The sequence below is a fragment of the Psammomys obesus genome, unplaced genomic scaffold (genome assembly GCF_907164565.1).
Source record: "Psammomys obesus unplaced genomic scaffold, mPsaObe1.curated_primary_1811, whole genome shotgun sequence".
Classification (NCBI taxonomy): domain Eukaryota; kingdom Metazoa; phylum Chordata; class Mammalia; order Rodentia; family Muridae; genus Psammomys; species Psammomys obesus.
The window spans coordinates 2,055,066-2,082,574 of record NW_026589137.1 but is presented as its reverse complement, the minus strand read 5'-3'; the positions used below and the strand labels follow the sequence as shown (position 1 = coordinate 2,082,574).

The window sequence follows — 27,509 nt, the reverse complement described above, 5'->3', positions numbered from 1 at the left end:
CAATCTAATTCAATACTGCCCTCCCCTTCTTCCCCTTTTCTCCTCCCGTTCGCCTGCCCCCCTTACTCCTCCCCCGCCCCCAAACAGCTCACAAATTGTCTAGAGGAAAGACAGACACTGCTGGTCAAGCAGGTATCCAGCAGGGAACACTCCACAGCTCAGCAGCGGTTCAGTAACTTCTTGGATTTAGCGATTGTCAAAGAGGTTCCAAAAATTGAAGCTGCTGTTAAAGCAGCTTGAGGTATTTCATGAAAGCAATGTCAAATAAAGGATTCATCTGCATTGTTTTAAAATCCTGCCTGAAAACAGTGTTATAAATAATCCCAAAGTGATTGGGTGTTTTACACTTTTGTTTAAAGCGGGAAAACAAATTTGAAAATTTTCTATGCAATTTAAAAAAATCAAAATAGGTTATATTAAATTAATGTTATGTGCAACTCTTCCTTTACAAGCTGAAAAATATTGCTTCTCATCTGGGCAAGTTGCTGTAAAAAAACTGACCTTCCTAACACTTCTGTATTCTACTAAAAACAAAATGATCTTGTCTCCATCAATGCCCACTTAATAAAAGCAGACCACCAATAACAGAAAAGTCACTACCTTTTGAAAACAGTAACTGCAACAAGAGCTCATATTTACCACCAATAACAGAAAAGTCAGTACCTTTTAAAAACAATAACCACAACAATAAGAGCTCAAATTTATTCTTATACTTATGTCTAGACAATAAACTTACACCTCAAGCCAAATACTGTGGATTTCAGGGATTCTTTCCAAATTGGCTCTGGTTTCTAAAGACTTAGATTCAGTCTCTTAAAAATATTTTTTGCATTAAACAAAACTACAGATGAATGTTTCTTTAAGAAGAAATTACTTTCAAAAATCCCAAAATATACCATTTAATACACCAGAAACACAGCATGAAATCAACTAGGATAATCACAGTCTTTTTAAAAATTTAGTTCATTATGGAAGCAAAAACCCATTGTCCCTAAAATATTAATACAGATTTAGTAGTAGTATTAATGTACACATAAATGTCTGGAAAGACAAGGTTTAATTTGAAATACTGACCAGTCATCCATAAACTACATAAATATTGAGTTGACAACAGCCATCACTACCTCCCAATGTAATTTTTATTCTATCATACATTAACTACTTCTCAAAAACACAAGCCAGAAAATTTAATTGTATTTTCAGCTTCTTTAAGTACTCAATGCAAAACTGTGTCAGAGAAATTTTTAAATGAATCAAAGAAAGGAATATTAATCAATATCTAAGTAGCCAAAACATAGTTGATTAGAAAAACCTTACATAGTATCTCACATTGGAAGATCTTATGTTTTCTAGGAAAGGCCTCACAAAGTTAGCAAGGGTAAGTTGTTTGAACCCAAAGGAAAAATACATGCATAAACATACACAGACAAGCATGTGCCACATTCCAGAATGAGTTTCTAATAAAAATTCAGAATCTGAGCCACATATAGACATTTCAAAATATTAAACATAAAATAGTAACATATTACTGTTTGTAGGAAGAAAAATATATTTTACACATTTATGCTTATGGCAATTCTACAAAGCAGCAAGCAAATGGGACTTCACCTTCTGAGAGCAGTGACTCCCAGACTTGTACCAAACCACAGTGAAAAGTGTTTCTAGTAGTTATCTGCCCAGAGAGATACCTCAAAATTGCTGAACAGAAAACAGGGCGAGAGTAGCACAACTTCCTAAAGTATACAGTCAATGATAACTTTCTTACAAAAGTCCTTGAGGTATCATTCTTCTAATAATAATCAACTGACTAAAACAATAAACAGTTGTCTAATATAATTAAGTGCCAAAGAAATCAATCAAAAATCAATCTAATAGGTCAAATTCCAGTCTAGACTTCTGAGAGATTTATTGTTAGTAGAATAATTTTAATAGTTGTTCAAAGTGAGAAGAAACTAAAACTCCTTCCTTATATCCCCATTTTCAGCATGCTCTTTAAACGCAAAACCCAAAATGCATTAGAGCTGAGAGTGAGCATTTATTTACATTCAAATCTAGGTTTTCGGTTTAATAATCTGTTATATCCTTTGTAATTATCTGTCACAATAAAAGAATCATTATGCCACAGGCCTAAGAAATAATTACTTTAAGTAGAAATATAGTAATGAATTTTCATCTATTTCAATATGCTTAACAACAACATTTCTCACATATTGCTTAGAAATAAACTTCACCCAGGTAAAATCACCTTATTACAAATTATCAGTATAAAAATTAACCATATTTCACTCTCTTAGAAGAGTATCTAATAGAAAATATTGACTGCAATCATAATTACCATCCTATCCCAGAATACAAAATACATTCATATATAAAAAAGAAAGAAAATGTTTAAATATACATTTAAAATATAATTTTATTCAAATTCAGTGAAGCACCATTTTGCTATTGATATTGGCAAATGTCCACTAATCATATCATAGTAAGACTGACGTCATTTATAGAACAGTTGGATGCTATCACATAGACACATAAGACAGAAGGACAATCTCTACAAAAAAAAATTCCCAAGTATTTTATGAACCTTAATTACTTAAGTACCTGTGAAAGGTGCACCTCAGAGTTAAAATGGCCAGAAGACAATTTATGGTTATTAGGCAAGACCTATAGAAAGAAAGATCATTCTTGGACAGCATCTACAACACAGAATTCAACGGCTTCCAAATTAGAAAAAGAAGATTTTTAGAACGGGCAATTCACTAGAAAACATCTTTTTCAGAATTCTCATTTGTACAGATGAAAAATCTAGACTCAGAGAAGTTAATGTCTTCTCTCATAGCACGAGATTGCTTTCAGTCTAGGATTACTACTATAGCGTTCCTAAAGTCTTTACATTCACACTGTCCATTAGATGTATGCTTCTATCTGAAGTGAACCATATATATTAATTATTTCAGCATATTCTAAAGAAACAAGGACAACTGAGAGATATTTCATCCTCTTATTGTATGCCTACTGAAAGATAGAAATGGAACAGAATTGCCCAAAAGAAAAGGTACACATACAGAACCATATTTGAAACTTTCATTATACAATTTGAAGAAAAATGGCTAGGTGGAAAATAACATAAGTACAAACTTAAGGCATTCTTAGTATAGAGAAAATAGATAATACAGCTAATGTTCTTGTTTTTGTTTTTTGTTTTTTTTTTTTCTTTTTCCTCAAAAGAAGTATTCCCAGCAATGTATCAAAGCAGATGTTGAGACTCATAAGCAAACTTTGGGCAGAGTGCAGGGAATCTTATGAAAGAAGGGGGTGGGGAGATAGAAAGACCTGGAGAGGACAGGAGCTCCACAAGGAGAGCAACAGCATCAAAAAATCTGGGCCCAGGGGTCTTTTCTGAGACTGATACTCTAACCAAGGACTACACATAGAGATAACCTAAAACCCCTGCTCAGATGTAGCCCATGGCAGAAGTGGGATTCCTAGTAAGGGAAACATGGACTGTCTCTGACTTGAACTCAGTGGCTATCTCTTTCAGCACCTCTCCTGGAGTGGGGAGCAGTCTTGCCAAGCGACAGAGGAGGACAATGCAGCCAGTTTGGATGAAACCAGATAAGCTAGGGTCAGATGAAAGGGGAGGAGGACCTCCCCTATCCATGGACATGGAGGGGGGCATAGGAGGAGATGAAGGAGGGAGACTGGGATTGGGAGGGGAGGAGGGAGGAGGCTACAGCTGGGATACAAAGTGAATAAGCTGTAATTAATACAAAAATAAAAATTTAATAATAAATATTCTTAACTTGTAGACATGAATTTTCTGACTGATTGCTATAGTCTGTCATATCAGTTCAGCAAATGAATTTACTGAGACTCAGGTGCCTATTTTTCTTTCATGTTACTTTCCTGATAAGCCTAAGAACATATATTTCCCTTCCAATTTTTGGTTAACGTTTTGCTTAATTAGCTAAAGACTAATAGCAATAGGCACAGCTTATGCAAGCAGGCACAGTGTAATTACCACTCTTGACATTATCTCTTCAGACCAATCTAGAATATCAATGTTATTCATATTGCCCTGACAAGACTATCATACCAAGACACATTTCCATTTATGCTTATGTTCTACCAATTAATTAGTAAGAGTATGTAAATGGCCACCAATTAGGACTTCTAAATCTAGCCAAGTATGCAAAAAAGAGTGAGCAACACATTAAAATTCTTTGGGAAATACTCTTCAAATTTGTAGTTATATGAAGGTATGAATGTGTCTTTCACACACAGTAAGATTATATGTGCTTGTTTGTCTCCTTAATTTGTTTTGGTGAACTTAATACAAAATACATAATAAATTTCTTCATAGATACCCACATTTGTAGTCTTGTTATAATCAATCTCAAAGGTTTCTCATAGGATACTACATTGGAGAATTCTATTTTTAAAATTTTTGTAACAGAAGTACATAGATAAACATCGTACCACAACAGATCTATAGGAAACATACACAATTTTAACTATGACTACTCCTGACAGAGTAGCACTATTTTATGTTCACATGCAAATGCAGAAAATCTCTTACTCCATGGTAACATAAGTAAGATGAAGGGCAAGACTCTTTAATTGCTCCAATGGCTAACAGTAATAAGTTGTGTGTGGTAGAAGCGCAATGTAAAAAGCCAGTGCCCTGAAAAAGCAGGACACGTGATGCACAGAACCAAAGAACAAAATTGTTCAAGGAATAACAAGGGAGGTAATGACTGCAAGGGGAATGGAAAGGACTTCTTGATTTTTACATAAAACATTTACAGTTAGAAGCCCTACATAGTTAAAAGCATCTACAAACTTTCACTAATTGATTGGTAGAACCTATCAAAAAAAGCTAATGCGCTAAGACTGGAAGGAGTAGGCGTGTGTGATCAAAAATACTTAGGGACTATATTAAGCAAAGAAGAAAGGTCTAGCTGTTGAGGAACCAAAGAACCCCCAAATTCTGACTATACTTACTATATTCACTCTCCTGCTAATGCAAAAAAAAAAAAAAAAGATTAATGTTGAGTGGTAAGTTCTGAAGTTCTTGCCTTCCCTGCTATCTATCTGCCAGTAAAATCTACATTATTTGTATCTTTTCTTTTTATCAACCCTTCAGTATTTTAAAATATTCCCATCTGTATAGAAATGCTTTAACTCCAAAACAGAGTGTCTGTATTTACCAAGGTAGTATAGCAGAAATGAATGGTTTTTAATATATATTATTTACATACATGATTTTTGCACTATCATTTTAAAATATTTGAAAGCAGTAATGTAAACAAACAAACAAACAGTTTTTCACTATCTTAAAAGGATAATTTACTTGGTGCCCTAGTAAGAAGCCATGATGTTAGTATGCCTCATATCACAATCATGTTACATCAGATACCCTCCCCAAATTAATGTTCATCCTTCAAGAAAAATCAAGAATCCTTTAATTTGTGTAATCCTGACTCAATATCATTTCTGTCATATTGGGAGGCACCCAGTGCATATAAATTGAGTCAATTGAATGTAAAACATATAGAGAATCAGAATTCTCTACTGAAGAAAAGTGCTTGAAATAGTATTGCTTAATTTGCTATTATTACAAGTAAAGTTTAAGCAAAAGCAATATTTGTTGGTTTGATAATTTTAAGGTATAAAATCCTTATTTTGAATATATCTATCCATCTTTCTATTGATCTATTTAAAATACAATATCAATATATTTCTATATTTCAACAGATATATAGAAATATGCAGATATAGAAATATGAAAGTGTTGCCATAGGCTCAACAGCTGAATACTTGATTCCCAGATGGTGACATTATTTTGGGAGGAGGAGGAAGGTAAGACGTAAAAAAAAAAAGAGGTCACTAGTTATGCTCTGTAAGATAGACCTTGGACCTCAGCCTCTCCATTCCCTCTTAGATGCTATAATGTAAGCATCTTCTATTATATGCTCCCAACACCATGATATTCTCTACTTTGCCTTAGATGTAAAGGATTCATCTGACGTTGAGCTGAATCCTCTGAAAATAAATTGTTCCACTAAGTATTTGTCACCTTGATAAAAAACTGACCAATCCAGATACCCTCTGATTAAAAGAAGTACATGTTAAATAAAGTCATCATATGTAAAATAAACTGATCTACTGAGAAAGCTGTGCTTAACTCAAATATGGATCATTCACCTGGTTAAAAACCAGCAACTTCCTAAGGATATCTTTAAATTACTTTCAGGGAATAAGACATTAATCTTCCAAACTTATCTAAATAAAAAGCTATTTGAAAATAGACTATGGCTCAGTAAGAGAACATCAGCATGCTTGAAACTATGGGTTTGACACCCATCAGAGCCAAGAATAACTAAAATATAAATGTATAGCAAATTTGAATGAACAACTAAAACTATGGTTCTTTTGAATAAAAATATTTATATTTTCAGTATTTGAAGACTTTGTTTTCATTTTGGTAACTTTCTGTAGAAGCAGAATTAAAAGTTGAATGAAGAAAATATGGCAATCTTTATATTGCCATATTTGTAAATCTTTATATTTGTACTTTTTTGGTAAAAGTCACTAATTTTTATCACGTTTTTTTAATGATGGTTGAAATTTCTCAATAATCAGCACAGTTCATGCCAAACAAAAGGCATATCAATTAAAAAAATCAACACTTTCTATACTAATTTAGAAACATTTAGTCAACTTTAATTGATGAGATACTACTGCTATTTTAAAAAGCAAATATTTAAATGCAAAGATCTGTTATATTCACATGAGAACACTGGTGTTTTGGAAGATTACCTGAGGGTTTCATCTCTTCCTCTTCTGTTTATAAATCTTGATTAGAGTGCAACCTCAACATTTTTCATGTCATCAGTAAACCCTTTCATAGAAAGCTAATTATATTAATTCAATAAAATTATACAATACTATAAAATTTGCTATATAAAAGGTTGTGGCTTTCTTTTACTATTCTCTAGACTTGTTCATTAAAATTTTAAATTTCCTATACATATATTCAATAAAACTACTAATGTCAGCTGGGTGGTGGTGATGGTGTACACCTTTAATTCCAGCAATCAGGAGGCAGAGGTAGGTGGATCTCTGAGTTCAAGGCCAGATTGTTCTACAAAGTGTGAGTTCCAGAACAGGCAGAGTTTCACAAAGAAATCCTGTCTTGAAAAACCAAAACAAACAAACACTCCCCAAAAGTAAAAAACCCAAACCTACCACCACTACCAAAACAGCCTCCCCTCCAAAAAAAAAAAAAAAAAAAAAAAAAAAAGAAAAGAAAAAAACCCTACTACTATCAAAAAAATTAAAAGTTCATTTGGGTATCAGAATAAGAGCTGATCCTGCAACATGAGCAGCGGAGGCAGAAGGACTAAAGCTAGCTGAGCTACAGAGTAACAAGAACAGGTTTCTAATAAATAAATAAAAGATTCAATTGTATAATGAAAAAAAATCTTTAACAATTCCATTTCAAACTTGAACATAATGATCCATTTCTACAATATGAAGCCCAACAGTTATGTTAAAGGTGTGGTTCCCATTATTTGTCTTCTATCAAAACAGCCTAAAGACTGAATAGCTTTGTCAATACTTGCATTTTCTTGACTATTTCTAGACCTTTCTTGCCTTTATATTAAATTTAGAGTTCTTTTCTTTGGTGACTTGAGAGTTCCAGAATAAGTAAAAGATAGCAAAAATGTACTGATATATGACAAATGTATGGTGTTTGACCTGAATTATAGAAGCAGGTTTAAACATTTCATAATTCATTTCTTTATCTCATGTTCTATTATTTGTTAAACGCAACTTTGAATAAAAATAGAAGTTATCCTCTAGGTTAACCATACGTTTAAGCTAAAGGTAATCTACATTTGAGCTTTGTGCTTGAATTTCTAAATCTGTCTATAGCTGCTAATACATTCAAAACTACTTCATGAATTCAAAATCAAATATGTGACTAAACAATCAGTAATTTCTTCCAGAATTCTGAAACTATGTAATACTTTAATAAAGTACATTTTCCAGTTGGCTATTACACAATTGGTCATCATACTTTCTTCAGCTTGATCTAAGTCAGAAATACTGGACAGTGTTATCAGCCTTCCATTAAAGGGTATGGACAATTTGTTTAAGTCCTTATGATATTGCAGGATATTAAAGCAAAATGTTTATTTTAGTATATGTACAGAAATAAAAAAATTATGATTCAGATTTGTAAAGTATCACAAAACTGAAGAATAAGCCAGAGTAAGCTTAACGTGCTCCTGTAGATGATGAGGAAAATCATTAGTAATTTTATTTATTAAGGTAGTGCATTCCCATCAAATAAATGTATATTTCTATCAAGTCCTCTTTAACATATTAGTCACTATGGACATATCACAAATATCATATCAACAAATATCACATATCCCAAATATAAAAATCAACGAATTTACTCAGTTTAGTCATAACCTCCTTGAGAGACTGCATGATAAATTAGTTGTCATAGTAAGCACTGAAAATTTTGTTAGGTGTTACAAACACACGAAAGAGCACATGTGCTCTGACTGCATGTCTAATCAGATAAACCCAAATGAGAAGAAATAGAGTGATGTGGTCAAGCTTTACCAACACAGCACTTTGGACAGAGTAAGTTTTTAGACATTCTTTTAAATATTTTCAAATAAGAGATCTGGCAGAATTTAGCTGTTGAAATACAGAACCTTATGTTTCATCTTTTAGTGACATTTTCCTTTGCCTTTTACCTTCTTCAAGTTTAAAACAGGAACAAGCCTTCCTAAAACACCTGTCTTCAAAATTCACAAAAGCCATTGCATTGTGATATGCTTCAAATATAGACACAGAAATATGCACAAATGGTGGCTTTCATGCCTCACCCTTGCCTGCCCCTTGTCCCGCTGTCTTAGTTGATATGCTCTGACATAAAGCATAGATTCTGCTAAGAGAAAGCTGTTCTTTCCTTGGATCTTCAAGAGTCAATAGTGAGGCACAGAAAACTTTATACAATTAAGGCAAATGCATTCAACTTTAGTGTGTGAAGAATGACCTGTGATGAATAAAATATTAAAGATGGGGGTGAAGACCAATACTCTGCATTTTAATTTTTTTATTGATTACAGTTTATTCACTCTCTATCCCAGCTGTAGCTTCCGCCCTCATTCCCTCCCAATCCCACACTCCCTCATCTCCTCCCATGCCCCTTCCCAAGAACACTGATAGAGGAAGTCCTCCTCCTGTTCCATCTGACCCTAGCCTATCAGGTTTCATCAGGACTGGCTGCATTGTCTTCCTCTGTGGCCTGGTAAGGCTGCTCCTCTCTCAGGGGAAGGTGATCAAAGAGCCAGCCACTGAGTTCAGGTCAGAGACAGTCCATGTTCCCCTTACTAGGGTACCCACTTGGAGACTGAGCTGCCATGGGCTACATCTGTGCAGGGATTCTAGGTTATCTCTATGCATGGTCCTTGGTTGGAGTATCAGTCTCAGAAAAGATCCCTGGGCCTCGATTTTCTGATTCTGTTGCTCTCCTTGTGGAGCTACTGTCCCTTCCAGGTCTTTCTATCCCCCTCTTCTTTCATAAGATTCCCTGCACTCTGCCCAAAGTTTGGTTATGAGCCTCAGCATCTGTTTTGATACCCTGCTGGGTAGAAATTTTTCAGAGGCTCTCTGTGGAATGTGGAGAAGGGAGAATCCTCCTCCTCCATTGCTGGTGGGAATGTAAACTTGTACAACCACTTTGGAAATCAATCTGGCGCTTTCTCAGTCTATTAGAAGTAGTGCTACTTCAAGACCCAGCTACACCACTCCTAGGCATATATCCAAAATATGCTCAACAAGGATATTTGCTCAACCATGTGCATAGCAGCTTTATTCATAATACCAGAATCTGGAAACAGCCCAGATGTCCTTCAACAGAGGAAGGGATACAGAAATTGTGGTACATTTACACACTGTAATACTACTCAGCAATTAAAAACAAGGAAATCATGAAATTTGCAGGCAAATGGTGGGATCAAGAAAAGATCCTCCCGAGTGAGGTATCCCAGAAGCAGAAAGATACACATGGTATATACTCATTTATAAGTGGATATTAGACATATAATATAGGATAAGTATACTAAAATCTATACACCTAAATCAGCTAAGACAGAAGGAGGACCCTGGGTAAGATGATCAAGCCTCACTCAGAAAGGCAAACGGGACAGACATTGGAAGAGGGAGAAAACAGGAAACAGGACATATTCTGCATTTTAAATAATTACTCAGACTCATTATCACACAAGGTCTACTAGGCTTGGGGAAAGACTGCTTTAAACTTGAGGTAAGGAATCACTGCCCAAGATACCCAAGCTACAGTAATAGTTTCTTTTCTTAGTCACTGGCCTCTCTTAGCATAGCAGCACCAGCTGCTCACAACCAACTGTCAGAACACTAACTAGGGTCCTTGCCCTCCCATACTTAAGATCCTTTCCAGTCAGGGAGAGTCTGAAAGCAAGATGTCCAACTGACAGAAGCTGACAGACAGATGCACAGTAGGAAAAAAAAAGTGTGATATATAGGAATTAGGAAAAAAATATAGTATGAATTAGATTGATTATGCAATATAGGTTTAAAAGTTAAAAACTTCTTCTAAACTTCGTTCATTAGCAAAAAAGGACAGAACAAGAGACCTGTGGTCTGGTTGCAACTCTGACACTAATTAGCTTAATGACTTCAAGTGCTATTTTTTTTTCCGTAAATTGGAGAAAAATACTACTGTCCTTGTTTATCTCACATCAATGTTATGAAAGCCAAATGAACTTAGGTTTGCAAATACACACTGAAAAGTACAAAGCACAATACAATGATGCAAATATTATTAACACATTTCTCAATCCACACAGACCCTAGAGATTAACAGAAGTTTATTTGATAACTGAATGTCTTCAAATACCTTAGGGTCTCTTATGAAAATAAATTCTCATCAGAAAAAAAAAAGATACAGGAAAATGTAGACCCTTGGACATACCCTGAAGTTGATTTTTTGAATATATCCTTGAAATCGGCTTGTTTTAAAGACAATTGCCTCCGTCTCCTGAAAGTGGAGTGCAAAAAAAAAAAATCTCGTTAATTGTGGCTTTATTGTATTTTGTTCAAATTTTTTAATGCATAACCTGAAAATATTTAATGTGATTTAATAGGCCATATTTATAAATTCTAACATTTAAGGCAGCATGAAACAATTTAATACTGCATAAATTAGATTTACAAAACATTAACATAGAAACTCATAATTGCATTTGTTTTTAGAAGCTCTCGTAATGTTTCAGAAACCATAAAATGCAGGCTGTCATCAATGAAATATTGACTTTTATCTGATGAAATTAGCATAGAAAGATACATTTTTTCAGTAGATATCCCCTCAACCTTTGGAATGATTTGTTATAGTTTCAGCTTTTTAAGCCTAAAGATCAGTTCTTTTCTCATACACTGCTTCACCATAAAGAACCACAAGGAAATGACAGACATTCTAAGGTTTCAGACAACATATTGCTAATGTTCTTCTAGATTCATTTACTGCCATTTTATCTTATTTTCACTCTGCTTGTAATTAACGAAAACTGGTAAATAGATGTACAATCTCCTGTACAGAAAATTTGTGGGATTTTTTTTTATGAAGTTTTCTCATATAACAAGCTCCTTTAGGATATATATATATATATATATATATATATATATGTATGTATGTATTCTGGCATTGGACAGACATAGTCTTATACTGCCTCGGGAACGCAGTTTTAAAAATAGAGACTACTATATAAACACTGCAGTATATGCTGCTGACAGTTAACTCTCCTAAAAAAATTACAGTTTGCTGGCAGATGTTTGAGGCACTCCAGCACAATGCATAATTTATTTGAATTTATTGTGCTATGTGATTATATAAAACAAACATTAGCCTTATCTAATATTTTTTTCAAAATAAACCAGCTCAAATATTTTTATGGGTCATCTCAAAGCACTAGTGCATTATTAAAGTCATAACTACATCAAAGTCTAAGAGAATCTTTAGAAAATACCTTGACAAAGACATTATCCAAAATATTCTCTTACATCTAAAGACACCCTACAATATGTGATAGTTATACAGACTTTGATTTCTTTATAAAAATTATGTATTCAATACAACATCTTTTTAATGGCAATACTATCTCAAAGCTTACTCTTAAAATGCTATACACACAAATATGATGGTTGAATAATAAGGTACAATAGGTTAAATTCACATTTGTCATTATTTTCTTGTTAAGCTTTGCCAAGCAAATGCCAATTCTATTACTCCTGTACTTAAAATATAATAGAATATCTTTAAATACAGGTTATTTTATATTCTTATTAATATTATTTCTTTTCTTTGTGTATGTGAGAACAATCTTGTGTGCCACCTTCTGGTAACTAAATGAAATTATCTATTGCTACACAAGTCATTATTCTTTATTTTAACTTTTAAAAAATACATATTTATCAACCTGCATTACATTTATGTTATATAAATAAATTCCTTCCACAGTTTGAAGTAAAATAAAAATTCCTTTAGAGGTTTTTTAAGGAAGAAATCAAGCTTTACACATGCTCCCTATGATTTTTACATGGTTATCAATATGTCTCCTGAATTCTACAATACATATAAAATTGATTTTTATATACCGTTTTACAGCCACATCTCAAAATAACAGGCTTGCTATTTTAATGTACAAGTAACAGCAGAAAATAAAGGAAAAGAAATATCTCTTACCAATAAGCCCATTTTTCTCTTAAGGTTTGAACTCTCATCATTTGTCATGTTCTTGTGGATCCCTCTCTCATCAAATTCTCTGGAGTTTTAAAGTTAAGAGCTATGATGCACAGCTAGGCTCTGCTACTACACAGTAGCGCACCCCAGTGCATCTGCCTGGCATAACACAGCAGCTGTAGCTCTCAGAACAGGAGACAAGCTTTTTATATGCAAAGCCTATGTCCTACACACCTTGCCTTGATAAGAAATTACAGTCAGTGTGGTTGAACCATTTATATTCCATATCTAAACTCCTGATAAGATATGAAAATGAGAATCAAATAAATCCCAAGCTTAGTTCCAGCAAACTGAACAGGAGCAAAATGCTCGTCTTACAGCAGAGGTGATGTGAGACAAATGCAAGCACCAAGAGCTCTGACTCAGACAAAACATGCTTACCTAAAAGTAACCTCATTTTTGCAAGGATCAATGTTTTATCATTTTCAATATGGTCTTAAATTTTCATTATTTTTCATGCTTTCCTCTCTCTACTATAAACAGTAATAAATTCCAGGCAGTCATTAAATCCTACATTTCTTCTCTTAAACAAATTATCCAGATATCTACCTCCTAATTTTTTGTCTAAACAAATAAGCTGCTTTGAAAAAGACACATGAAACTGTTCTCCCTGCATCTCCCATTTTATTCTTCAGTCATATTATTTCTCAATCATTCTTTCAAATAAAGCTATATGTGATAAAAATTTAGTATTCAGTGACTACTCAAAATTCAAGTATTTTTGGAATTAGCTGTGTTAAGTACTATGTTTACTGATAATTATATAAAAGTGGATGAGACACATTTTTTTTATTATTTTAAGAAGCTTCTGATTGAGTGAGGCACAAAAACATTGTACAAAAGCTTCAGTAGCATTGAGCAAGGATTCCAGTGCGAGGGAAGAATGAAAATCCTGCTACAAATGAGACTAACTACTGATTTACTATAGCAGGCAGTGGCTCAATGGCTAGAAAGGAGGTAGTATTGTTGAAGGACATGGGTTTTAAGGAATACAAAAGACCACACAGCAGAAGACAATGCACAACAGGAAGAAGATTTGCATTTTATCCTTTGTGTTAAGAGAAACCATTTGTTGAGAGAGTGGCTGGATCAACAGCATAATTAATCAAGCAGTAAGTGCAGCATCAAGAATCTCCTGCACCCTGGCTGATGGGCTCTTTCAGCTTTCTGCTGGAGCAGCCTAGAAATACCAGCCTATCATTCTACATCATACCCAGTTTTCTTTGTTCTTTCTTGTTTTTGCTCCACAAGTCCTCCTGGCATGAAAATTATCTCTCAGTCTCCTTTTCTGAATGAAATCCATCCTTGTAGATTTACCTCAAATTGCACTCTTTTCTACAGTATCATCCAGTTTTTCTTAAGAGGGAATGTACACTATGTTTAGGATATAATGCATAAAAAAATCACTTTGAGCTCTTCCTCTCTCTCTTTCTTTCTCTCTCTTCCTTTCTCTCTTCCTTACTCTCTTACTCTTTCTCTCCTCCTCCCTCCCCCCTTCCCCTAATAAACCTCCCACATGGAACCGAAAAAAAATCACTTTGATCCTATGCCCAATTAAATGAAACAAAATGATTAAAAGGGTGACAGTAAGAGCAGAGTGCAGATTATGGGGCAGAGTGAGCTCAAGAAACCCACTTATCAAAGTGACCCAGATATCAAAGTATACAATACTTTGTTTGGTTGGTTGATTGGTTGGTTTTGTTTAGTTTTTGTTGTTGATGTTGTTGTTGTTGTTTTCATGATAGGGTTTCTCCATGTAGCTTTGGCAGTCCTGGACTTGCTTGTAAACCAAGCTGGCCTTGAACTCACAGAGGTCTGCCTGCCTCTACCTCCCTGAGTGCTGCATTACAGGAGTGTGCCACTGTGCCTACCTGTATACACTACTTTTAATAACTTCTTCAACCATGCTTAAACCTCAAAGGAGAATATTTGAATTGTGGGAGAAATGGGCCCCTGTTAGACAGGAGTTTTGTATCATTGCTACTTCCATTGTTTATCTAGTTCAAAAAATTGCAGATAAAAGATGCCAAGAGAATAGCTAAAATGGACAAGACTCTTTAAAAGCAGCTGTTAAGTGGGTGATGTGCCTGTGTTTTATCACTTGCAGTAAAACAAAAGAATTCACCTTGAAGGCATTCAATAAACTAGAGGAATTCATGGGGATCACAGAAAGAGAAGGGAAACAGTGTGAATTATTTTACTTAGGTTCAAAATCTTCAAGGGTGGCTGATACAGGAGAAAACCTAAGAATAAGAAGAAAATGGTATTTTTTTTTTAAAGATTAACTGTCTTCCGAGCAGATTAACCTAGGGCAAGAAAGTGTCCTTAGGTGTGTGGATATCAGTATTCTCACCCTATGGAATCATATCCCTTATACCCAGCATAAAACACTAAGTATTTAAGCTTTTGTTGGTACTGAGCTTTGTTTCATTCTGTGTATGGATGCATAATATCTTAGGATTTATTCAATGATGCAAAAACCAAGATGGTTTCATTTATGTCAACAATGAAAAAGTCTTTTCATCATGCTCACTGGTTTTCTGTTCAAGTGAATTAAAAGGAGGCAGCAAATAATTTCAAAACATAAGTAAACTTGAAAGTGTATGCTCTCTGACTTAATATTTTTCAGATAAAACCTATCTATATACCTTTTTTTTTTTATTGAGAGCAAAATCCCACCAGTTCTTTTTCTACCAATTTGTAAGAAAAAATCAAATACAGAGAAAAAAGGAGCATGTAACTTTGGAAATGCACCACATCTTCTGAAGTAATTTTTAAGACGGACTGGGAGGTAAAAGGACATAAAAAAAAAAACATTTAATTTGTCTTCAAAAGAATTTGTTAAACTGTATTTTAATATTGTGCCTTAGAAACACACAAAATAAGCCAGACCATTCACACATTTAGTTTAGTAGAAAACAGAGTGATTACCACAGTATTTCCTTTAGACTTGACAGGAAAGGAAGCATTCGGTTTTACATTACTGGTTAGAATGTGTATTTTACTCAAATTCTCCTAGCTAGATCGTTTCAAGGTTGTACAGGGAATAGGGGAGAGGGATGAGAACAAGAGCTACAAGTAAAAGTATATTGATAAATATCATATAATATTTGTGATTATGAAAAGTATCTATTAGTCTAATATAATTAATTTACAGTTCACTTTAAATATCATCATCTTATCACCTTCTTGACAACATTCTGTCTGCTGATACTATTTAAGATAGTTCAGAACATGGTTGGGTTAGGTTGTGTGTAGAGTTTTCAGTCCTTAAGTATATAAATGACATATTTAGAAAATCACTGGTATAAAGAATGGTTTGCCCAGATTTTTATATTAAAAGTAAAAATTCATATTCCTACATATCAGACATTTGTATTTTAGGTGTATTACCAGATTTCAGTAGCATTGCTATTTAATGCAATTGTAGAGATGGAGGCAAAGGAAAGAGAATAGCTAAAAATGCTTTTACTGAAACTAATAACTGTTGGTTGTGCTCTCACAAGATTAGGACAAAATGGGAAAAGAGGCAGAGGCCAGGGATTCCTAATGTGGTGGTTTGAATATGTATGGCCCCATAATATCATGTGTTTCAATGCTTGGCTCATAGGGAATGGTACTATTAGAAGTTGTGGCCTTGTTGGAGTAGTTGTGGCCTTGTTGAAGGAAGTATGTCACTGTGGGGGCAGGCTTTGAGGTCTCCTATGCTCAAGCTATGCTCAGAGTGGCACACAGTCTCCTTATTCTGTCTATGATTCAAGATGTAAAACTCTCAGCTCCTGTTCTAGCACCATGTGCCTGCATGCCTCCCTGCTTTTTGCCATGATATTAATGGACTAAACATAAGAATTGCTGTGATCGTGTTGTCTCTTCATAGCAATAAAACCCAAATAGGAAAGCTAACATCCCAATCCTAATGAAATAAATAAAAAATTCCTTAGACATCGTTAGAATAGGTTAAAACTCAGAGCAGTAGAAATGGCTCAGTGGTGAAGAGTACTTGCTGCACTTGCAGAGGATCTTGTTCAGTTCTCAGCACCCACATGGTGACTCACAACTATCTATAACTTCAATTCCAAGGGACAGGGCAATGCCCTCTTCTGGCTTCCACCAGAAAAAAAAAAAAAAACATGCACATAATGGTATATATAGATATGTTCACACAAAACACTCATACGCATAAAATACATAAATAAATCTCTTTTAAGAAAATACCATGGAAAAAACTAATGTTGTACAACTACACAGCAATACAATTGACTGAAATTCACATTGCTTGACCAATATTGATTATCCAAAGAATATTAAGCTAAAGTAAAAACCTGAAAAGGGAGAGGATATACATGTTTGGTTAGTTAATTTTAAATTTTTATCATGTTAGTTTAAAAAAAAAACTTAAAAGCTAAAATTCCCCAAACACAAGCTCAGTCATTTTAGATTAATAAACAAATAAAAATATCCCCATCTGTCAGTTATCTGTCAACCTGATTTTCCTATCCAGATACTAGAAAATGTAATTGTTTTAAGTATTACCCTAATCCCAACCAGCAAAATTTCAAGGGTTTATTATACCTCTTAATTTTGAACTACTACATCTTCATTTTCATGTTAACTTGGTCCACAAGTAGGCAATGCAGGTATTAATGTTCCCATTCATTCTAACAATGAGAATACAAAGTTTTTAAATGCTTCAGCTTGATAACAGCTGCTGAGATAAATGGAAAACAACAACCTAGACCACACACACACACACACACACACACACACACACACACACACACTCCTACATACACTGACCTCCTTAAAAAGGTTTTCACATAGAAGTGAAGAGGAATAGGGAGTACTGAGGAAACTATAGCCATATGAGCAAAGTTGCAAAAGAGTGGATCTATACCTGTGCCAGAAATACATTCCCAACGTCAATTTGGGGTTTCCTTTCATCTATTAATCAGCAATTTCTTGGTATATATTTTAAACATGCCATATTCTTTTTTTTTTACAATCAACATTTATTAATAAAGCTATTTTCCTTTGAATACTTACAGTTTTTTTTTTTGTATTACAACATGCCATATTCTATGTGCTTAATTAGCGTCATAGATGTTTCCACTTGGAATTCTATTCTCTCCATATCAATCAAAAAAAGAAAATCTTCTAGTCATTCTTCCCTTTCCATGATACCCTTTTCATGGTACTCTTTCTAGGAACCCTTCCCATACATCCCTTTCCAGACGTGGATGCTTGGTTCTAGCTTCCTGAGTATTGTATTCCTAATTCTTTGGATTATAACTGTTTGTTTCCTTACCCTCCCCAACTTTACACACACACACATACACACACACACACACACACACATGCATGCACACACACACACACACACCACATCCCACTCATATAATAAAAACTGAGATTAAAATTTCTTATGATTTTTTAGTACCTAATTCAAAGTCTCACAAATAAATAAAAAAAAGACAAATATTTTGGAAATCATGTCAGCAGATGTAGGTTTTTTATTTCTAAGTTTAATTTTTAATAGTTAAATAAGGAATCATTAAACGCTATTATCCTCTTCAAATTAAAATATGAGTATCAAGACTATATTATAAAAGACTATAATAGCAAGCAGCATACTGAAAATTGTTCCTTTCAATACTGAAAATTGTTCCTTTCAATGCTTGTATGATGGACTCTGTGACTGGCAGAACACTCAGCACAGTAGATAAATAACTGTATGGGGTGATTCAATAAATGAGTAATGAACTGTATGGAGCTAGCGAAGTGCTTAGCTAGAATAAAAGCAGTGTTCATTGTCAATTGTTGTTGATTATTAATATTTAATATTGATTTACCATTTAGTTAAATAGTAGGTATTCTTAAGACAGCTGTACACCAAATCACCACAGAGAGACTAGAGTTTTATTTAATTAACCTAGAGCACAATGCTGGGTAATAATTACTACATCCTAAGTCTCCAAGGCCGCATAGCTTCCTCCCATTCAGATTTCCCACAGTATACTTGCTTTTTAGTCATATCTTTAGTCTGGTTCATCTCTTCTCATGGTTCCAGGTCATCTCTCTGATCTTTCTGACCCCCTCCCACTCACTTCTTTCTCCTCCCCTCTGGACCAGGATGTCTCACCCTATTCTCTCCATTTCTCAGCACCAGCTGTTTTTGTTTGTTTCTTTGTTTGCTTTTGACAATACAGAGAACAAATGGTAGCATGTTTACACAGACTTGAGGCAAGTGATGCTTAGAATAAGAATCACAATGCAATGTTCAGATTGAAACCACTTAGAGTGAAGAAATCTAGTTTCCTTGGTTTGTCACCACCTAGTCTAGTGAACGTTAAAAAATGAAGCTGTGTCTCCTGAAGCTAGTCGTTTCTACAGGCTAGTCACTAAAAATGATAGAAATATGTTGGATTGATAGTCTATTAAATTCTTATTTCAGTGGTAATGAAAGAACACATCTTGAAATCCAATATTGACAATCAATGTTCTACTAGATGGAGCAAATTTATAGAACAGTGCAAGCAAGCACACCATTGCTCATCACCAATACCCAGTAATACAAATGGTATAGAGGACAGTCAAGAGTAAATTATACAAACAAATTGGGGACCCGTGGAAGGAAGGAAACTAACAGAAATGTGAAGGAAGAATGCAACAGAGGGAGCACACTGTGGATACAGCATGCATATTGTCAAAGTCTGTCACATACTGAAAGGAATCTGTTGTCTTTATGAATCCCAGCAGCATACACAATGAATGCACCCCAACAAAAATGTGATTAAGTATACACCTGAAACATAGGAAAGCATAAGGCTACCATAAACCTAATTTTCAAAACTGAAAAATACATATTTTGATTAAAAAAAAAAAACCTATGAAACCCTACCCAAATAGAGACTTACTTAGGTTTAAGAATGTGTCTTCAATTTTTATCTCCAAATTTCCTTGTCTTGCCTTTCACACAGACTGGCAGGGAACAAGTATCAAGAATATTAACAAAATGAACATTATGAAACTAAAATACAACTGGACTTCCCAAGAGAAACAGCATGTTTGCAAGCTAGATTAACATAAGAGGAAAAAGGGCAGAAACTGCAGCAGCTATGAGGGCTAACTGCTACAGACCAGTATCCACTGTCTCTAGTGTGTTTGGGGAAATCACTGGAAGTCCTGTTGGCTTTTACTAAAAAAAAAAAAAAAAAAAAAAAAAAAAAGAGTCTTATATTTTGATCTTTGAGTTTTGCGAACACGTGACTCAAATTTGAGGACACAGAAATTTACCACACAAAGCCTTATGGCCTAGTTGAGAGTATCAGAAGCATAAATGCTGTTAGGAATCTGATCCTAAAGAAAGACTGGCCTAAGGGCCACAAAGAATGGTCAGCCAGCCAGGAATACAGACACTAATAGTTAAAGGAAGAAGGTGTTGGACAATGAAATATAGTAGTCAAAAGTGGGACCTGCATTAACACAACACAAGCCAAGGCTGGGGTTTGACACCTCTTTAGTTATAATCTTCAGGAGACTCTTTTTTCAATACAGTTCTATTTCCCATTACAACTACCATCAATACCACCTTACCCAGAACTGCCATCTAGCCATTGGAAAAAATAAAATAAAACAACTTGATATATACTACATGTGTGTATGACAACACACAGGGACAATGTATGCAGAAGAGGTCAAGAAGGGAAATTAAGGGAAAGGTTTAAAACAAGGCTTTTGCAGACTCAAAATACCCTCTCCAGTTGTGGAACTCTCCCTCCCTCCAATCTAACCTCATTAATCATCTTACCCAGGGCCCTCTTGTTTTTGTATGATCTTTTCAACATCAAGTTTCCCTGGGTAAGATGTTCAATCCCCACTCAGAAAAGCAAACAAGACAGACATTGGAAGAGGGAGAAAACAGTGAATAGGACAGGAACCTACTACAGAGGGCCTCTGAAAGACTCTATCCAGCAGGGTGTCAAAGCAGATGCTGAAGCTCATACCAAACTTTGGTCAGAGTACAGGGAATCTTATGAAAGAAGGGGGAGATAGAAAGACTTGGAGGGGTCAGGAGCTCCACAAGGACAGCAACAGAATCAGAAAATCAGGGCCAAGGGGTCTTTTCTGAGACTGATACTCCAACCAAGGACCATGCATGGAGATAACCTAGACCCCTGCACAGATGTAGCCCATAGCAGCTCAGTCTCCAAGTGGGTTCCCTAGTAATGGGAACAGGGACTGTCTCTGATATGAATTCAGTGGCTGGCTCTTTGATCACCTTCCCCCTGAGGGGGAAGCAGCCTTACCAGGCCACAGAGGAAGACAATGCAGCCAGTTCTGATGAGACCAGATTGGATAGGGTCAGAGGGAAGGGGAGGAGGACCTCCCCTATCAGTAAACTTGGAGAAGGGCATGAGAGGAGATGAGGGAAGGAGGGTGGAATTGGGAGGGAAAAAAGGAGGGGGCTACAGCTGGGATACAAAGTGAATAAACTGTAATTAATTTAAAAAGTAAATTAAAAAAAGAAAAAACAAACAAACAAAAAACAAAACAAAATAAAGAAAGCTCAACTTTCTCCCCAACTGTGGCTTCGGGTCCAAAATCTAAAACATTTTTCCTCATGCTCTGCTTCTACATGCCTGTGGGGCTCAGGCTAGCAACGCCCAAGGGGTACACTGACTACTTATATAGATAAATTACAGTAATTGCAGTTATTGTATCTAGCCTACAGATTTCACCATCATAGATGTGATATATAATGTTAAAAATGTGATTTGCAAGTAAGCCTTTAGAACAAATTCCAATAGATCCCTTGCACAGATTACAGCTGACCTCCTGTTTTCACAGAAATTCTGCCTTTCTTACATTTCAAATATAATTACTATTAGGGTAACTAAATGCCATTTTCAAAACTCTTTCAGTACTTACCACACAATGTGTATAGCTGTTTATCCTTATGTGTGTTCACTTCAGAATTCTAAATGAAGAGTGTAAACAACCACTACAGGTAGAGTTCCTTCATTCAGTTAATCAAGCATTTAATAAGCATCTACTTTGTAACAGGTACTGTGCTTAGGCTGGTACATCAAAAGCTAAATAAATTCAGTTTCCCACTTTCAATGTGGGGACATCAAGTGCATGAGAAGTGAAGGAAATGCAGTATGTTCTGGGTGATATAATTGAACACAGAGAGCTTTAACTGTACTCAGGCAAGAAATATGAGAACACTTCACAGAGGATGCATGAACTGAGTATTTATAAATAAGTAAGACCATTTAAAGCATCAAGAGAGAGGGGTGGAGAGAGGGAGGATGAACACCGTTTAGGGTATAATTCCAACTGTGACTAAATCAGGCCAAAATAAGACAGTAACATTGGAAGACAGTCAAAGAGATTTCTATGAAGTTGAATATACAGCTCCTATTGGCTAATGTTTATCACTATGTGCCAAGTAGTGCTAAAAATATTTCAGCCAGTTGATCACTGAATTAACTTAATCCTCACTACATCCTTATGATGTAGGTATTGATAACATCTTTCTTTCCAAAATACAAAACCAAGACACAGAATAACAAAGTAACATGACTACAGTTACATGGTACATGAATATTGGACCTAAAATATGAAACAAAGGGGTATAGTTCCAGAAGTCACATGTACTTACATCCCTGTTATATTATCTTCACATATGAGGGGATAAAGGAGAAATGGATCCTAGATGACATCCAGTTTACTGATAGAGAAAAAAACACAGAGATAGCAGGGCTTCCATAGAGCAACAAGTTAAGTTGAGGATCTTGGACTTCAGTTCATTTTCTCCATAAACACATATACTAGCTTTTGGGATGGGACAGTACTTCTAACTAAACAGGTATCTTATTATGTACTCACTTTGTCCTGTGTTTGAGAACTTAGTACATTCAGACTCTTGGTATTATTCATAAATGTTACTTTTCACCTTTCTTGGGATAAGAACTCCAATGGTGAAAACTATGTCCTGTTCAGTTTTTGATGAGTTCAGTATGTAATCATCAAAAAGGAATTCTATGTGGTCCTACTGCAGCCAGGGTATATGCTGATGTCTATGGCCCGTGTTACCACCAAAAGCCATGTGGATGTCCATAGTCTATGCTACAGAATGATGCTGCTGCTGGAGGTCATATTGATGTGAGTGGCCTGTGTTGCCTCCTTAAGACAATGCTGATGTAATGTGGTCTGGTTTGCCTCCATGGGATTTGTCTAGGTCCATGTTCATACTACAACAGGGGGTTATGTTCATAATCTGTGCTGTTGACAAAAACCATGTAGAAAACCATGATCCATGCTCCTTCTGAATGTAAAGTGCAAGGAAGCTACTTTGGTAGGAATACTGATGACTGCAGATGCACAGTTGAGAAAGAAAGACATGGAAGCTTCTGTGACAATCCCTACCCCCCACCATTACAAACCCCCCCTCCAAATTAACATCCTACACAGGTCATAGAAGAGAACTCTTAAGATGTGTGATAAGGATAAAAACATAGTTAGGCCACAGAGGAGGACTTTGCAGCCAGCCCTGAAGATACCTGATAAAACAAGGTCAAATGAAAGGGGAGGAGGTCCTCCCCTATCACTGGACTTGGAAAGGGGCAGGGAGGAGACCAGGGAGGGAGTGTGGGGTTGGGGAGGGAATGAGGGAGCGGGATACAGCTGGGACACAGAGTTAACAAAATGTAACTAAAAAGATAAATAAAATTAAAAAAAAAAACATAGCTCTCAATATTTGATGGCTTCCAGCAAGCATATGGGCAGGCAAAGACTACATTCAATTTAAGGGATAGGGCACTGAGAATTCCAGTCAATATATAGATAACACAAATTGGACTTGATTTTGTTCCTTCTTTTTGTTGTGGGGGTCATTATGGACAGCAGTATTCGGGGACTGGGAAATAGACATGGTTGTGATGTATGATGAGAAAGCCCCAAATAATCAATAAAAAAAATTATGTTGAAAAAACTGCATGCTTGAAAATCAAATAAATAAATAAATAAATAAATTCCCTTGAGCACAGAAAACTGTTTCTTAGGGTTTCCATTTTTCAGTTATTTATGACTAGTCTTCATTTGTCATCTCAGTGGAAATTTTGTTTATTTTTGTTTTAAATCAATGCTAAACTGAACGCTTATTTTAAAATGAAAATCCCTGTGATTCTAAATAGAACATAAATATAATTTACCATTGTTAAAAATTCATCAAAACATACAGATGGTTCCTATAACATGAAATGCTTGTGAACAAACCAATACCATCCCACACACTACTACACACACTACACTATTGGGTAGGTACCTTTGTAGGCAGTTGTTTGGTTTTTTGAGCTGACATTCATATGAAATAAAATGAATGACTTAAAAGAACACTATAGAGGCATCATGTATTCAGAATGTTATAAAGCCACTACACTGAAGTTGTTGCAAAAATAAATATAACACCCCCAAGAGAAGATTTATATCCATGAAGTACTTGCTCCCTATTTCTCATTTTTACCTGTTGTCTATAATTACTAGGGCTATCCTGCACTTGGGCATACATTTGTTTGAGTATTACTTTTCAAAACTAGATGTAGAAATGGTATGTTACTATATCCATCATAGCCTAGGTCTGTTTATTTTTTTTTTTAAATTTCAGTTATTTACAGAATCATGATGGCTTCAAATAATAATTAAAAAAAAACCCACACATATGTGATTGTTGCATTTCGCCATTTTTTATACTATAGAGATTTCTATGTTTCTTTTAATAAAGTAGGGTGTGCAGCATTCATGCAAAGAATGAAGAAATGCATTATTGGGCTGGCATTCTGCATTAGTAATGTACCTGGTCTAGAGGAGGTGGTGGTACCTGTTCTAGTCTTGACTTTAACAACAATATCCATCAAATGATAAGTGTAATACAGCAGACTTTCCTTTTCTCGTAACAATTAAAACAAACAAATAATCTATTCAAATTGTGCTTTCTAATACAATACAATACAATACAATACAATACAATACAATACAATACAATACAATACAATACAATACAATACAATACAATACACAATACCTGCTAGAAACTTCTGCTCTAATAGGAGCTATCTCCATATATGATATTATCCTCAAAAAAGGAGCTTCCATATTAACTGTAAGCTAACAATGTTAACAATTTATGGACTCAGTCACACATGTGTGTGTGCATGCATACACACACACACACACACACACACACACACACACACACACACAAGGGGAAATGACTAAAGAAAGTTTTCTGACAAATGTGAAGTCTTATCCTTCTTTACTTCCTCAAAGAAAAGTTAAGAGTCTGGTGGGCACTACACAGAAACCAAGCTTAGACAAAGATTAGAGGAAGGACACACATTCATTTAAACCTGTAATACTGTATTTCCGCTTAGGTGATGTAGTCATCCTTTTATTTAACAGGATATTTGGGTTCAAATAATAATCACTATTTTAAACTCTATGTGCCATTTCTTTCAATATACAACTAAGCATATCATCCTCTAGAATGTTTTTAGTCTTATGATAAGTATAATTTAATTTTTGTAATATGTAAACTATCACAAACCCTTTGTATTTACTCTTGTTTTGAAGTAAAATTAAGTTTTAAATTCAAATATCCATATATGTATATATTGTGTGTGCATGTGTATAATATAAAATTTAAAAGCTACATTAAAAAAATAAATTTTTCTATGTGAAGACTGTATTGCTATTGATTCACAAAACTGAAGTTGATTCAAAAACATATAAAAACAAATCTATCCACAAGCAAAATATTTTGAAAAGTCATTCTATGATAATAAAATGATGAATACAAAACAAATATAAAGATTATATGATAATAAAAGTAAAGTGCCTATCAAAAGCCCTATTAATTTCACAGCCATTTAGCAGATGACAGCTTAGATCCTTTAAGATCGGGTGGTTCTCATTGGAACTAAACCGTAGCTCCTGAGTCCATAATCGCATTGTAATTATCAGATTTGTTTTAGTCTGATTTTCTGCCCTATTTTAGTATCCAGTACATTCAATCCTGTCAAATAATTCTATGTGTTTTAATAGGCTATCAGCATCCCTGAAACTTTAAAAATACCTCAAACCTTTAAAAATAAATGGCTATTAAAATATTAAGCACAAAGAAGGAAAACTATGTATTAAGCACAAGTAATATTTATTAATAGAAAAGTCCATATTTGTGATGGCATTCATTTATTATCTTTTATAAATCTACCATGTCAACAAGGTAGTTGAGATATACTGAGGTCAAGTGATAGGAATCAGCAAAGCTAGGACTAAGAACCAACTTATTTTTTAAAAAACTAACCACAGGACTCTAAGATGGCAGCAACCAGTGCGTACTGTTTTGGAAGGGCAGAGGATCCAAAACTCCCAAACTTGTGAAAGGATGGGCAGCTGAAGCCAGAGCATCAACATTGAGGCTTCCTGGGCTAGAGGGGACAACCCTTAAGCTGGCAGGAGTTGCAGCAGCTGCAGGGAGTGCATAACCCCAGGTATGAGACCTCCTTACAGTGATGGTTAAACAGAGGACCCAAATCTGAAAGTAGAAAACTGTCCCTCTGAGCTTACCACATATGCATGCTAGTGAGTTCCCAGGTCTCTGCGCTTTGCACAAATGCCTGTGAGTATGTGCATCTGCAAGAGAATGCAGACAGAGCACCAAAACTTGGGTCCTTCTACACTACCCGACACACATCAGGTACCTCCCACCTACACCCCCACTGTGGGCAACATAGAGATCCATGGGACTGCCTTCTCAACATTGAAACCCCAGTTCTGTGGGTCTCCCAGTGGAGTAGAGCCAAACAATTCCTATAAACAATTCCTGGAGCCAAGATGGTACAACCCAGACAGATCTGAGAACTTGGAGCACAATACCAACACAGGCCTGTGTGCGACTGCACCATTCGGGGATCCTGCACATGCAAGTATGAACATTCCTGCACAACAATCTGTGCTTACGATCCTCCCTTACATCCACCGTTCTAGGCAGGCACATGTCCACACACTCCTGCACTTGCGCATATGTACCTGTGACTTTCTCCCTTGGCTGAATCTGAAACAACAACACCCACTCTCAATCTGATGGACCTCTTTTATCTTCCTAAAGAATACTCCAGATTCCAGTGACGATGGACACTGCCTATAGTATAGGCTCCAGAAACAAACAGCACAGCCTATGGACCATCAAATGGTTAGAGGACAGCAAGGTTTTGGGTGTGAGAAATTAACCACAGAAATGCTGAATGTATTAAGAACTCGCTGCAGATTGTATTTCTAATGATTTTGTGTTTGCAAAAGTGTGTAGCACTTGTTCTCTAAACTTACAGGTGTAAGGGGGAAGGGTGAACCACATTTTAAAGTCACTAATGAGTGCATTTTTTTTTAATTTTGGAATTGGGGTTCCCAGAAGAAAATTTCACTGCCCAAATCTCACATACTTCTTAGCCTTTTACAAGCCAACAGACTGACATAAAGATTGTCCGCAGTTCGTAAGATCTAGCACATATACAAAAATAAAACTTTATAAATTAAAAAAAAGAACACATCCAACAAAAATCAGGATATCAACCCCCCAAATCAATGG

General features: G+C 35.3%; 1 protein-coding gene across 4 annotated transcripts in view; it reads right to left on the bottom strand.

Annotated features, from left to right (window-relative positions):
• The window catches only part of Klhl13 (kelch like family member 13), a 229,546-nt gene that overhangs the window by 92,841 nt on the left and 109,196 nt on the right, over window positions 1-27,509 (bottom strand). For 2 of the 4 annotated variants that reach the window (XM_055604990.1, XM_055604989.1), the window contains one exon: window positions 11,039-11,104. The exons of 1 other annotated variant lie outside the window; for it this stretch is intronic. In XM_055604990.1, the coding sequence (XP_055460965.1) occupies window positions 11,039-11,104 (66 nt within the window). Of the gene's footprint in view, window positions 1-11,038; window positions 11,105-12,805; window positions 12,847-27,509 lie in introns of those variants that run through there. One more of the 4 variants, XM_055604991.1, reaches the window with a different exon arrangement.